The sequence below is a fragment of the Ciconia boyciana genome, chromosome 6 (assembly GCF_034638445.1).
Source record: "Ciconia boyciana chromosome 6, ASM3463844v1, whole genome shotgun sequence".
NCBI classification, from domain to species: Eukaryota; Metazoa; Chordata; class Aves; order Ciconiiformes; family Ciconiidae; genus Ciconia; species Ciconia boyciana.
This window is the reverse complement of record NC_132939.1, coordinates 25628267-25641616: the sequence shown is the minus strand read 5'-3', so window position 1 is coordinate 25641616 and position 13350 is coordinate 25628267. Positions and strand designations below refer to the sequence as shown.

The 13350-nt window shown below is 39.3% G+C and overlaps 1 protein-coding gene across 1 annotated transcript in view; it reads right to left on the bottom strand.

The window, feature by feature from the left end:
* Window positions 1-13350, bottom strand: part of HSD17B12 (hydroxysteroid 17-beta dehydrogenase 12) — a 95294-nt gene that overhangs the window by 42578 nt on the left and 39366 nt on the right. Inside the window, exon 3 of the mRNA XM_072866284.1 lies at window positions 10479-10554. Coding sequence (XP_072722385.1) covers window positions 10479-10554 — 76 coding nt within the window. The remainder of the gene's footprint in view (window positions 1-10478; window positions 10555-13350) is intronic.

Sequence of the window (13350 nt, the reverse complement as noted above, 5' to 3'; positions counted from 1 at the left end):
GCAGTTTGCTACAGCAGCTTGAATTTGCACCAAGTATGTTGAAACAAATCCAGCCAACTTTGCAACAGAGAGGTTCAGGATACGAGGCCCACATTGTAAGCAGGTACCGGGAACAGTTATTTCAAGCTCAGGGAAAGTATGTTAAAAACCTCTTGCTAGAACTGAAGCATCTGACCACTTTACATTCAAAGCCTCATATACATCACTGTGATGTCAGTATTTGGTATAAAGCAATTGCTTGTGAAAACATAAAAAAGTCTCACTTGGTCTTTAGCTTCAGGATGGCCAGAGATGCAAGCAAAGCAGTAGAAAAATAGCTCTCCGTTCTTCATCATACAGGAAGGGAAAAATTTGTTTAAGTAAGGAGATTCAACTACATCCACAAATAGAGATGTCATCTTTTCAGTATCACTGCAGTGGCAAAACTCACCCTAATCCAGTACCCAGTCTCCAGAAAAGAGTTTGTAACCTTTCAATAAAGGGTAAGAAGCTGAGAGATGAAAGCAAAACAGGAAAACCTCCTGCTTTTTAGTACTGTATCTGTGCAGGGCAGAGATGAAGAATTTAAGACTATAGAGTGGCTGCAGATAGCTCTACAAGTCTTTGGGGTTTTTTAAGGGAGAGCCATCCATTTGGGGAACATATCCAATTTGGGACTTTCAGAGTTCACGGAAGTAGCACAGCGAGTGTCATGTATGGCTAGAATCTGTTTTCCAGAAGGATCAAATACTTTCAGACTGGTGATAGCAGATTGTTATTACACACTGATAATATTCACCATATAAAAGTGTGCTAAAGTCAACTGGGTATAACAAGAGCTAGCTTTTTCTCATAATTTTGTAGGGACTTAAGAATGCAAGCAATGAGCTTTGCCTTTCAGCAGAATAGAGACCAGCTGTTAATTACAGTTCTAAGTTACTCAATGAAGTCCAAGATATTGAGAAAGACATGTAAAATGAGATACAAACCTCCCCCCCAAAATCAGTCACAGTGAAATACAGAATTATCAGAGGAGCATATGGGTACTTATTAGGAAAAAGAGCAGAAACCCTGGAGAACCTGCAATATTTTTCAGGAATCAGATCCCAGTAGCACAGGTAACAGAAGGAGAAAAGGCGATCTAAAGCAAAACCTTTGGACTCTTTTGCCACCATGCATTATATTCATATTTTGATTACCAAGTCCAAAGAGAAACTCAATATCTAAAAAGGCTAGTCTTTCTGAGGGGATGAGAGTTCCCATTTGTGTAGCTGCATCAGTCCTTGTCCCAAATGACAGATCACACTTCCCATTTCTGCAAAAGAGGAAACAAGAGAGACCAGGGCCTGGAGAGCAGCACAGAAGATAAAGGAGGGTCAGTGCTGAACCCTCATCCAGAGGGATGCTGCACAGCAGAGACCCCATGCAAGAGAACACCAGTGTTCAGAAGAGCAGATATGCAGCAACAGATACAGTAGGATTTTTATTATGATATGTAAGTTATAGAGAATTCTATAAAACTCTGAAGCAGAGTACCAGTAACCTAAGGAATAACAAAAGTTGAAAGAAGTTGTAGCTAAAAGAAAGCTCTGTTTGCACCTAGTTTGCAAAAGAAGTCTCCAGGTAGGAATGCTATATTGTATCAGTTTCTGCATAGCATAATGAGATGCCTGCCTACAATTTAACAGAACTTGCTATGTTTCAACACATTTTTAAAAGCTCGTGTGTATGCACATTTGGTCAAGCACTAACAAATAGGTTCAGATTCCTTTCATTGAACTACACATGCAACACTGCCAGGGAATTCCTTACATACTGCACTAGTTGCACGTGTAATTTCATAGATACAGCTTCCTTAAAAATAGTGAATATTTTTTAAAAAATCTAATCACATAGAAGTATAGAACGGGTAAAAAAATGCCAGACCTTATTTAAAATGTTACCATTCTGTTAAATAGCTTTAAGTTTCAATATGGACACACATACACAAGTCAATTCCTCACTTCTTGGCTTTCAAAGACAACACAGCAGAAGATGGATCTCAAAGCCAAAGTCCACAAACCCTTGAGCCACAGGGGACATTTAAGTTTCTAATGTGTATAAGCAGTACTGTTACTACAAAACATAGGAAGAAAACACACTTTTTTTAATACTTGCCTCCATTTGCTCCTCTCTGACTCCCATTATGTCAAAATATATTACAGCTTCTAAGATACACTTTCCAAGTCAGAAAAACATTCTTAGCAACACACAGGATCAATCAATAAGCCCATTCACCCAAATATTACGCTCAACACTGTAAGCTTTCCTAAATCAAGCTTGTCCTAATTACAAAGCTAACTAAAAACACAAAATCACACAGCCTGTAAAAACAGCTGCAGAGGCTGACAGCCAGGGGGGCTGCACAGTCAAGTCATCGCAATGTTTCCAAACGTTGACATTATTTCAGGCAGTAAGGCAAGCACAGCTTTGATGCTCACCACGCACACCCCCTCACTCCAGCACGCTGCAACGGGGCCAGGCACGAGAGACCAACAGACACTGCACATGCGACCGTCCTCGTGCAGGTCAGGCATCCTGCCTTCCAAGAATAGCATCGCTTTGCCCGTGTGTGGTTTTCCTCATTGCTACCTCAAAATGTCCACTATGACTGGAGCTGCACAAAGAGTTTGTTAGGATGCAATCCCAAGCAGTTTCAGAGATAAGTGCAATGTGAGGTGTGGGATGGTTAGTGTTGTGTGACAGGCAGCATCTCAAACTCCTGTTCTTTCTCTCCTCTTTCCCTGACGCTATTTTCAAACCTCACAAAAGCTTTTTTTTATATTCATTGGTGGTACTGGTTTTTACACAACATGAAGAAAGCTATTTAGTTTACTAACTCATTTTACAAAGGGCATATGGACTATTTCCAATACGTCCTGTAATATTTAGTTTTCCTTAATGTCATTATTATTGCCTGACTGTGACAATGTGTATACATGATATATATATATATATACACACACATGTAAACACAAATGTTTCATCACTTTTTGAAAATAAAGTCTAAATTCTTCAGTCCTATAATTATTAGAACAGTAATGATTTAAAAAACCACACTTTTTTTTCAGATTTAAGTTCAACAGAGTGAATTCCAGAATGACCAGGAAAATTATTTCGTAAGAAGAATAAGAGTCACTCACAGAGACTGAAAGGTATTATAGCATGGATTAACAAAAAGTTGTGCCCTTACTCTCAAGTCAATTTCAAGACATTTAAGTCACTCACTCTATATGAATTAAAACAAATTTTAAAAGTGAAACAAGCTTCTAGGCTAATTCAGCATTATTTTTGATGTCCCTGATAGTTTCATCTGCATTCAACATCCACAGAAAAGTGTTTACTGTCGTCAGAAGACAGACACTTAAAAGCAGTTTTCAGGGTTCTCTGAAGCGTTACTTGTAAGGGAATACTGCTAATTAGTCCGCATCTAATGCACAAAGTAGTAGAGTATCCAGTTCAGCACTGGAAGTGTTGCACATGCTTAAGGAGTTACACAGCAAGCATACTTGTATCCATTAGTTACACCACTTTAAAAATTGTTTATTTTTCATATTCATGTATTTTTTCTAAATAATTTGTTGTGAAAAAACAGATCAACTGAGTTTCCTTTCTCTATGAAGAGCTACTAACTAGCATTAGTTATTTTCCTCACCACAACATATTCCTGAAAAAAACATAAAAGCTATTATCAGCATTTCCTCAGCAGAGAAGTCTGCTGGGGATTTTTACAGCTTTGACAGATAAAAAGGGCTTGGTGTCATGGAACTCAACCTGCTAAAAAAGTGACAAGAGACTAAAATACACATTCATAGACTGAAGTTGTAGAAGGCGGACAGCACTTTTTGCATCATCCAGTCCTTTCCTTGTGCCAGAGAGAGACAGTTACCTGTAGAGCCTCTTAAAAGGCCTAATTGTAGGTCTCTTGGCAATAGAGCTTCCACCAACTGCCTTAAACCAGATTTGCAAAGCAGACTTTCACTCAGTGAAAACAATACAATACTCATTTTTCATGTAATATTCAGTTTGTTTTATACTGAAAGTGATAAGCAATATATTGGAGCTTTTGTGTTAACAAAAGGTGTTTAATGGCCCAGAGACTAGCACAAGGGCTCTTGGTTTTGGCATCCACAAAAGCTTATGTTACAAATAGGTTGTTAGCAGAGACAGGCATTAAGTTTCTGCGTATTAAAGAAAATGCAACCCATTCCCCCACCCAGCTACTGCCAGGCGGAGGCAGCAGTGGCCCTGAATGTTTGCAGGGATGACTAATGCCTGGTTCTTCAGTCCAGGTTTCAAAAGTACCGAGTAAGTCATCTGCCCCATTGATCCAATTACCTAGCATGTAAAACATTAAGACTCAAGCACCATTAGGTCCCAGAGTTAGTCCTGAACCTATAGACACAATATACAGAGTATCTGAGGTGTGGAAGAGGCCGCTTCTGCTGTAGTTTATATTCAGAAAAGGAAAACCAAAGCACCTAATTCACATTTAAATAACCTTTACACATTTATTCTCCTGGATTTTATGGGTTTACAAGCTATCAACACAACAAATACTGCATCAAAGCACTCTGGCAGTGAGGTTCTCAGCAAGCACACTTCCGATCCTCCTTTCTGGAAGAGGCTAACTCAGTCCAGCCAGGTGTGAGAAAGCCCTGTCTGCTAGAACTTGCCAGATCACTTACTGCTGTGTGTAACCCATGACACCGACTACTAAACTTTCTTAAACTGGTTTTCATCCTTAAAAGCAACTATGACAATGTGGTCTGTTACTCCATATGCTGACAGCTGATATGTGAACAAAGTCCTTTTGCAAGGATGTCACTAGTCACCTGCAGAACATTTTACTGGTGGCTCGTCCTACCTTGTTGCTGCCTCAAAATTCTCCTAAAGGGTGAAATAGTCACAGACTCACAGAATAACAGAATCGTATAGGTTGGAAAAAACCTTTAAGATCATCGAGTCCAACCGTACACCTAACACTTCCAAGACCACCACTATACCATGCATCTTATAGCTTTCAGGACATCTGTCAAGTGTGTCAAGTGTTTCTCTCTAAGCATTCTGTTCAGTTTCTTCAAATTAATCCAGACAAAACTTCACTGAGAAAATGCAAGAGAAGATGATAAGGGGGGATAGACAGAGGACGGACCACAGGGGAAAAAACCCCAAACCACAAAAGCGGGATGCTTCTTAAAAAAAAAAAAGCTCCCTTCCCAATTGCTCTATGTCTTTTACATGCTCTATTGATTGTATTCAGGGTTCATCTAATTAATTTATTGACAAATTAATAAAAATGAATTTGGCTTGAATCCTCCATCAGCTCTCTACAGTGTCTGACAACTGCTCCTTTAGTAAGTGACTGACACCATTCAAGGCAAAACCATGGGAATGTTCTTCACTTCATCCAAGAGAAACTTTATTCAGAGATGAAAGCTGATCTTTGAATCAAAGTTGTAGCATAAGGAGCTTTATGTGACAGATGACTTCAGTGCATCAAAACAAGTCCAAGATATTTGAAGCCATTTTGTCAAGTCCAAGAAATATAGGGGGATTTCAAGTATGTCAAGCTGAACCTGGCTCAGATGATGGAAGGCTGCAAACACATTAATTTACCTTGAAATAGATCACAAAAGGTCAAAATAACTGCCGCATTCAGTTAGTCTTCAAGTTAAGCTCAGGAAAGTGAACCTTGTCATTTCTGTGCAAGAAATGTACAAAGATGATGTCCCTTTCCTCACCGAGTTTGTCTGCATTTCAACCTCCTCTATTAAATGCAAATATTCCTAACCTGCCAACCCCAAGATGCGAGGAGGATTTACCGGGGCGCAGGGGTCGGGGAATGCCAAGTGACAGGGCAGAGATTAAGGGGCAAAGTGCTCCCAGGTAGAAGCGGCTGAGCGTCTGCAGGGCACAGATTTGCCATGGCGGGCATCGGCCATTTGTAGCAGTAGGTCACAGTAGCAGCTGAGGCACGAGCACAGTGGTCGGCATCAGGTCTGCTTCAGAATGCTCCCCGCTATCTTGTTACCAAGAAAGCAGCAGAAAGCTGTAAAATCCACCTGCCTAGGAAATGGAGAAAGAACATTTCTGGTTTTGGCACCACATCCCATTCCTTTCTTGTACTCACAAATCATGCCAGAGTAGTGAGAACACGATCGATCCCAAGTCTAAACATGACAGTTATCAGTTTATGATGTACCTGAAATCTTAGGGTTAGAGAATAGCTCAAGAGGAAACTACCAAGACCAAGCAACTTCAGGAACACTACACACTGAGCTCAGGAAACTTATTGGAAGTAAATAGTCAGCCACACAGATTTTAATTGCAAAATCCTGTATTTTCTTAAAGAAAGACATGTAGCAGAATCAAATTAAAGTTTTGGACACTAGTTCTTAAACAGTATTAAAGGCTTAAAAGACAATGTATTCCAGTTAAACGATCATTTGTGATAATACATTGGAAAAATTTTTATTTTTCAGTCCAAACAATTTCTTAGGAGCTAATATCACCTGGGTGTAATAGTAACAACCACCAACTTTAAAGCAGCAAATAGGAATTTCCTTTAAAAAAGTTTTGAATTATATAGTAACTGATGACAAACTCAAAATCTCCCATGTTACATTTATATGCACTTACCTACAAGTAAGCAGGTACTTACACTTGCAAGTAGGAACAATACTTAGCTACAACTGCTTTTTCTTGCCTCCCACAGCTCATGCACAACCCCACCACCTGTCTTGTGAAGCCACCAGCTAATAACGTACTCCAATACGAAATTCTTCTTTTGACAATTTATTTACAGGCAAGCTCTCCTTAAAGTGTTTTCCCTGCTTGACTGGTTCTCACTACATTCTTCATATTGCAGCCCCTAGGAAATTAGTTTCTACAGCAAAGTTCTTCTCAAGTCTGCTCAGAACATACCTATCGGCAGCAGTGCAATAACTGAAGCTTTTCTGCTTGCAAATCCATGGCTCTTGAACCAACTGCTGGCACAGAGGGCCCGAGATGTCTTGGACCATACTCATTATTAAATAAAGCAAATCAGGGAACAGCCTCATTACATGGAGTTCAAATAATTGTCTCCATTCACAGAGAAGTTTTCTTTCTGATCCTCCCTGAACCTTTGAAAGTGTTTAACGATGTAATACAACAGACACTTTTAAAAAGTGCTGGAACAGTGATGTAGCATGAACTAAACTAGACCAAGGATTTTGTATAATGACCCTAGCAGTCAGTGTTTGTGTATGAAAACTTCATTAAAAGATCAAATATGTTTCCATAAAACCTATGTAATTCCATGCAAAGGTGGTCCATGACCACTGAAGAGGAAATTCATATGTTTTTCTTCTTCAGTCTGTGGCCTGTGCTCTATTTCTTAGTGAGCACAAAGCAGAATTTCCCTTCTGTGGCAAATCCTACAACATCTAAGTACTCTGCAAAAAAATTCAGCTTTACAACATGCTTGAAGACACATTGGAAAGTCTTCTAAAGTCTTTAACTACTTGTAATTAATCCACTAATTTTCGTTGTTCAAACTGAGCCGCAAGTTCAGAACATCTGGCCTTCCTGTAACATCAGTACAGACAGTTGGATGTGCATACACACACAAAAATATCAGATCCAGGTCAGCTGGCATTTAACGTTCAGAAAGATGTATCAGTACTTCCCTTATTATGGTGGTTATGCAACTTGCATTTCGTACATAGATATCACTCCTAATACAAGTATATTGTAAGAGCATACGAAAATATTCTTCTGAAATAGAATGAACATACCTGATCCTCAAAAGCCCTCTTGTTATTTGTGGCAGAGTGCATCTATCCATTCACTAGGATGAGCAGGACTGATCAGTGAAAATGAGGAAGGAACAGAAAACATGCACGGCTCACACAATTCAAAGAACTGGAATTAGTTAAACAGTCATTCTTCCTTAAAGTGATTAAAGGTCATTACTCAAGAGGAGCAAACTCACCTCTATTTGAAGAACAATTGTGGGACCACCATAAAGAAGTTTAAAGCAACCTTAGGAGACTGCAAGGGAAACACCCTAGTAGTTACAGCCCTACCTCTAAAAAAGTCACCCAACTTATATATGACAACATCTGAATAGACTGCAAAGACCACATGAACCTGAATACAAGAAAATTCTGTCCAGCTAAAACCTAGCAGGATCTGAAAGGGCGACTCAGGCTTGCTTGATTATGCAGACTATCTTAATCCTTCAGCATATGCCACAGTGAACAAGGTGTACATTTCAGCAGCTCAGTGTTGTCAAAAGAAATGTTCTGAAAACCCAACGTGAGTCACCTCATTATAGAATGGTTTAGGAAAGAAAGCAGAAAAATGTTTGGGTGAGGCCTAACAGTAATTATGTATTACAGGCTGCTCTACATAGGTACATGTACCTATTTTTTAAAGCTGAAAAACTCTCCCAGCAGCTATCATGTAAGTGCCGAAAGCTCAAAGCAGTAGATTTATCTGTCTTGTCAGCATCATGCTTAATTCCCAAGGAGAAAGAGATTTCTAGACTGGTACAGAAAGGGCTATGAGCACTTTCAGGAAGCTTGTCGCTTCATCCTTAAGTGTTTAATTCCAGAACAAGATATTTGTAGATACTTCTATCAGTTACACTTTTACTTAGCAAGACAACTTTATACAGCACAGTAAGAAACGTGACTACATATGCCCACATACGCAGCAAACTACCATCCAGCCACTGCAGTGAACCACCAAAAAGACCCACCTTGTTGCAAATTCTGTATGTCTTTGCAGTAAGCTTCAGTAGTCCCGCAGGTTACCCGAGCAGTGACACCTACACTGTTTCATTTACACTGTGACTGTATTGACTAGAGTATCACAGGTACATCTAGACACTGCAGCGACATCCTTACATGCAGGATACTAACGAACAATGCCAATTACTTCCAAACCAGCTGAAGATAGGACTTGATGACATCTTTGCTCTAAGAAGGAATGCTCTCTACCACCTAAACATACACATAGAAAGGAAGACTTTTCTGTCTAGAAAACAGTTTCATATGCCATCTTACGTTGGACACTAAAAGTCAGAGACAGCAGCATTTACATCAACAGAATTGTATGCCATTTGCATCAACAGAATTGTATGCCCTCTGTCTTTCAGTAAACTAGTAAAACAGTTACCATTAAGCAAGTTGAAGTCCTTGAGTCTTTCAGTCATCCTTACATTCACTGAGCAGTCCCTTACAACTTGGTATAGGACAGTTTGTTGAGGCTTGACTTACAGATTATGCTTTACAGTAAAGCGGTGCCACTAGCAAATTGATTAAAAGTTTTAACAAACTCAAGACAAGATAATACATTTATGACCTCTGAAAGGGAGCAGCTCATACAATTATCTGCATTATGTACATCATTTTAGGGAAGTCTAAGCAAGACAAGGAAGGGTAAGACAGAAGCATAATCTTAAAGGTTTCTTTACACAACACCATTATGCTGAGAAACTTGCTTTTTAATACACAACTCCCACTCCTGCTTATCAAAAACCTCTACACACAAGGCTACAGTTTTCACTTTATCTTGACATACTCTGCATGAACTAATAACCTGGCATGAAATCTGCCTTAATAAAAAAGATATAGATTACAAGAGGAATTCTTGCATGTTATAGTCATACATTGCTCTGATTGGAAAAATCATTTGTCAGCATGAGACTTGAGGAAGCTTTCTCCTAACTGACCCCGTACAAATATCCATTTTATATTTTTGATAGAATACTTAACTTGCTCCTTTATTTTTGCATTACAGCCATTTACTACACACTTACTGAAGAAACAATCCCTCACACAGGTTCTTAAACACATTAACTCATTCTCTATATTCCTATGACTATGCACACTTGTCACCCAAAAACACTTACAGCTCTCTAATCTGATCTTTGAGTAGTTTATCTACACAAAACAAAAAAGGGGGGAAGAGGGGGAAGCCACCCACAATAAATTTGTATACTTGGTAATACAATGAGTAACATAAAGAACATGTTTTCAACAACTTTGTGTTACAAAGAAACCACCCTTATGGCTGAAGCTCATGAAATCAAACTTGCTTCAAGCTGAGGGAATATTCTGATGGAAGTAATGGCTACACGTTTTTCTCCCTATTATGATTTTAGACAGCTACTATGGGGATTGGTGGTATTTTGGTCTGACCTAGTAAGCTGTTCTTATGGAAGACGAACAGTTTTAGAAGTCCTTATTCCAGAATTAAGCTCTATTGTTCTCAGAAGTTAAATATGAACACCTGTAAAATTAATCTGTAAGGTCTTTATCACTTATATCTCTAACATTTGCACTGTGCACAAGAGCAAACCTTTTTCAAAATTAAAGCTGTATATATTAGCATGTATGAAATTCAGGTGCAATTGCATTTATTTATAAGCATGCCTGTGAAGTTTAGGCAAGAAGTTTTCAACTCACTTATTTCACTAGCAACCTGGTCCAGTTTTTCTTTTGACCTACTGATTAGAGCCACCTTCATTCCACGTCTTGCTAACTGCAACAAAACAAAACAGGAGACATAAGAACAATCATAAATTGCTTTCAAGTTAGTCTCCTAGTTAAAGGAATTGCATAATTTGTCAAACATCACAACAATATATGACCAGCAAGTTTGAAAAAAATTACTTGAAGGAGTAAACCAGGACACATACTTCCATGCTACTTCTTACTTGATTCCCTTCACAACAAATTCATTATCTTCTCAGTCATCCAATACAGGTGTATAGGCACATTTATAAAACAGAAAACCAACAGCAGATATTTTACAGAACTTTTACAACACCTCTGCAAGTCAGAGCAAATTATTACCCACAATTAAGTTCAACATGCCAAGTTAAGATATTCATGGTCACTTGAACCACCATGTTGCAAAATTACCCCAGCACTCAATACTTGCTTCCTTTACCCAGGCTCCACTCTTACTTTGTACTAATCATAGGTATAAAGGTTAATTTACTCATGCAGTTCTTTTAGGGAAGCTGTGTAACTTAAGCTGTGGCCAGAACATATCCTGGTCATCAAATCAGACCTACCGCTGCAGGTTTGTAATGTGGTCTAACTCCATTTAAAACTGTCTACAGAAAGACAGCTACATATCTGAATTACTCTGCAATGAAAACAAACAATGTTTGTGACTACTATAAGTCCCTATTCTAGTGAAAAGTAAAAACAATATATCCACAGTTCATAGTGACACTGCCCTTCAGACACTTAACACCTACATATAAAAAACAGGTAAGTTCTCATTGCTCCAGTAAAACTCCTTCACTGCCTTAGGAAGCAGATGAGAATGGGTCTTAAAGGAAATCTAAAAAACCAAAAAACAAAAAAAAAAAACAACAAACAAAAAAACCCAAACAAAAAAAGCCCCACAGCATAGTATAGCAACAACCTAAAGTGACTTAATCTCATCTACCTTTCTAGCAGTAGGCAAACCAAGAAAGCTTCTTTCAGAGAGAAATATGACAGAGTTCATCAGCAAACTCTGTACTTCACTCCCATGTGTGATCTCTAAGCAGAAGAAATCTCATACTAGATCCCTCATGAACTTAGAGCGAGGTGTGATGAAACCAAAGACACTCACACTAGGAACTGCTAACAAACCGCCACCAAGTTCAGGCTTATGGGTAACTTACACTTTCTGCTCAAGGAAATGATCTAGTGTTATGAGGACAATTGTCTAAAAGGGATGAACACATCCACCTCCAGATAAGCACCTAGCTCACTGGAATAAACTTTTCATAAAGCCAAGCAGTAGGCTTGGAGGGCAAGGGGGAGAAGGGAATAACATAGCATTCTCATTCCACAGGATCAAGGCTGTGAAGGCAAATACTTTACCTAGAAGTATCTCAGCCTGTGACACCAAGGACAACCTGAAAGTAATCTACTCAGAGTCTGAAACAGCTGTGGTCCCATGTGGCAAAACAGCCCCAGAGATGTTCCTCATGGGTGCAAGCTCCAGACCGTTGACATGCAGTTTGCTTTCTTTCAGCAGTCATAACTTCTGGGCTCCCAGATTGCTTAAGTAGGTACTTGAGCTTTATGGAAAAGCATCCAACTGTACTTGTCTCAAAAGCCAAGGAAGCAAAGCCATGCCAACACACCCTGTTAGTGGAACCTCAGCTCATTTGTAGAACTTCCACCACAAGAGTGAGCTTGAGAGAAACTGCTGCTATGTTGATGCTAAAGGGACACACTCTGAGAAGTGCATCTGAAATCTGGAAATGGAAACCCATTTGCAAGAGGAATTCTCTGAGTACAGAGCACACAAAATGGCTGAGGAAAGAGCCTGTAAGTAGGAACAAATACCACTTAAGAGAAGTAATCAAACTTGGAAAAGATACAGTGCTTAACAGCAAGTTCAGTTTGAGTCTGATGAAACCAGATCAGTTTCTGCTGAGGATTCTGAATTCACTGGTAGAGGCCTTGTGAGTTGAAAAGAACTACAATAGTCCAAAGAGCAGTAATGATCCTCTGAGATCCCAGTAACTAATTACTATTTTATATAAGGAACAAGGAAGATCCCATTGCTTTGTAGATAACCTGCCATTAGACTTGGATCTTTGGCCAATATCCCTAGGGTCATGAAAAGGCTGAATGAGAAGACCTCAAAACAAATCACAAAAACTCACTCAGAGTAGCAAACATTGGGAAGATGCTCTTGTAGCCTAAGGATTGATGCAAGCAAGAGTCACCATTCTAACAGAGTTGGTGGATGTAGGTGTCTGATTTCCTTAAATCCCATGTTAGTAACTACCAGATTTTCCACTTTGGTAGCAAAACACAGTTGCTGTTAAAGCCCTTTCTCTCCAAGAGGGAAAGGAATGTCATTGACAGCCCACCAAAGCAGAGCTAAAGCTTGTTAGAGTAGGTATAGCAAGAGGATCTACAAGAAGCAATACTAAGCAGGTGTGCATAGCAGAGTACTGCAGAGTATGCAATGGGATCACAACCTCTAGTTTATCACTAGCATACAAATACATCTGAGATTAAATTTAAACTCATGATTTGCAAAAGCAAACAGCAGAAAGCAAGAGAGAGACAACAAATAGCGACTCCTGACCATATCCGGGGCGGGGGGAGGGGGAAGGACGGGCAGCACAGGGGAGAAAAAAAAAGTGTGCTGCTTTGGAATCAAAGACTGGGCGAGCATTACCCAAACAGAAAAGAAAACTTGCATTTACTATGGCACTACCTTTCGTGGAGGGGTGGTCTAGTGATGAAAAGGATATCAGTGCTGAGCAAGGAATAAAGATCTTAATACTGCAAGAGTGAAAAGTGTAAAAATGGC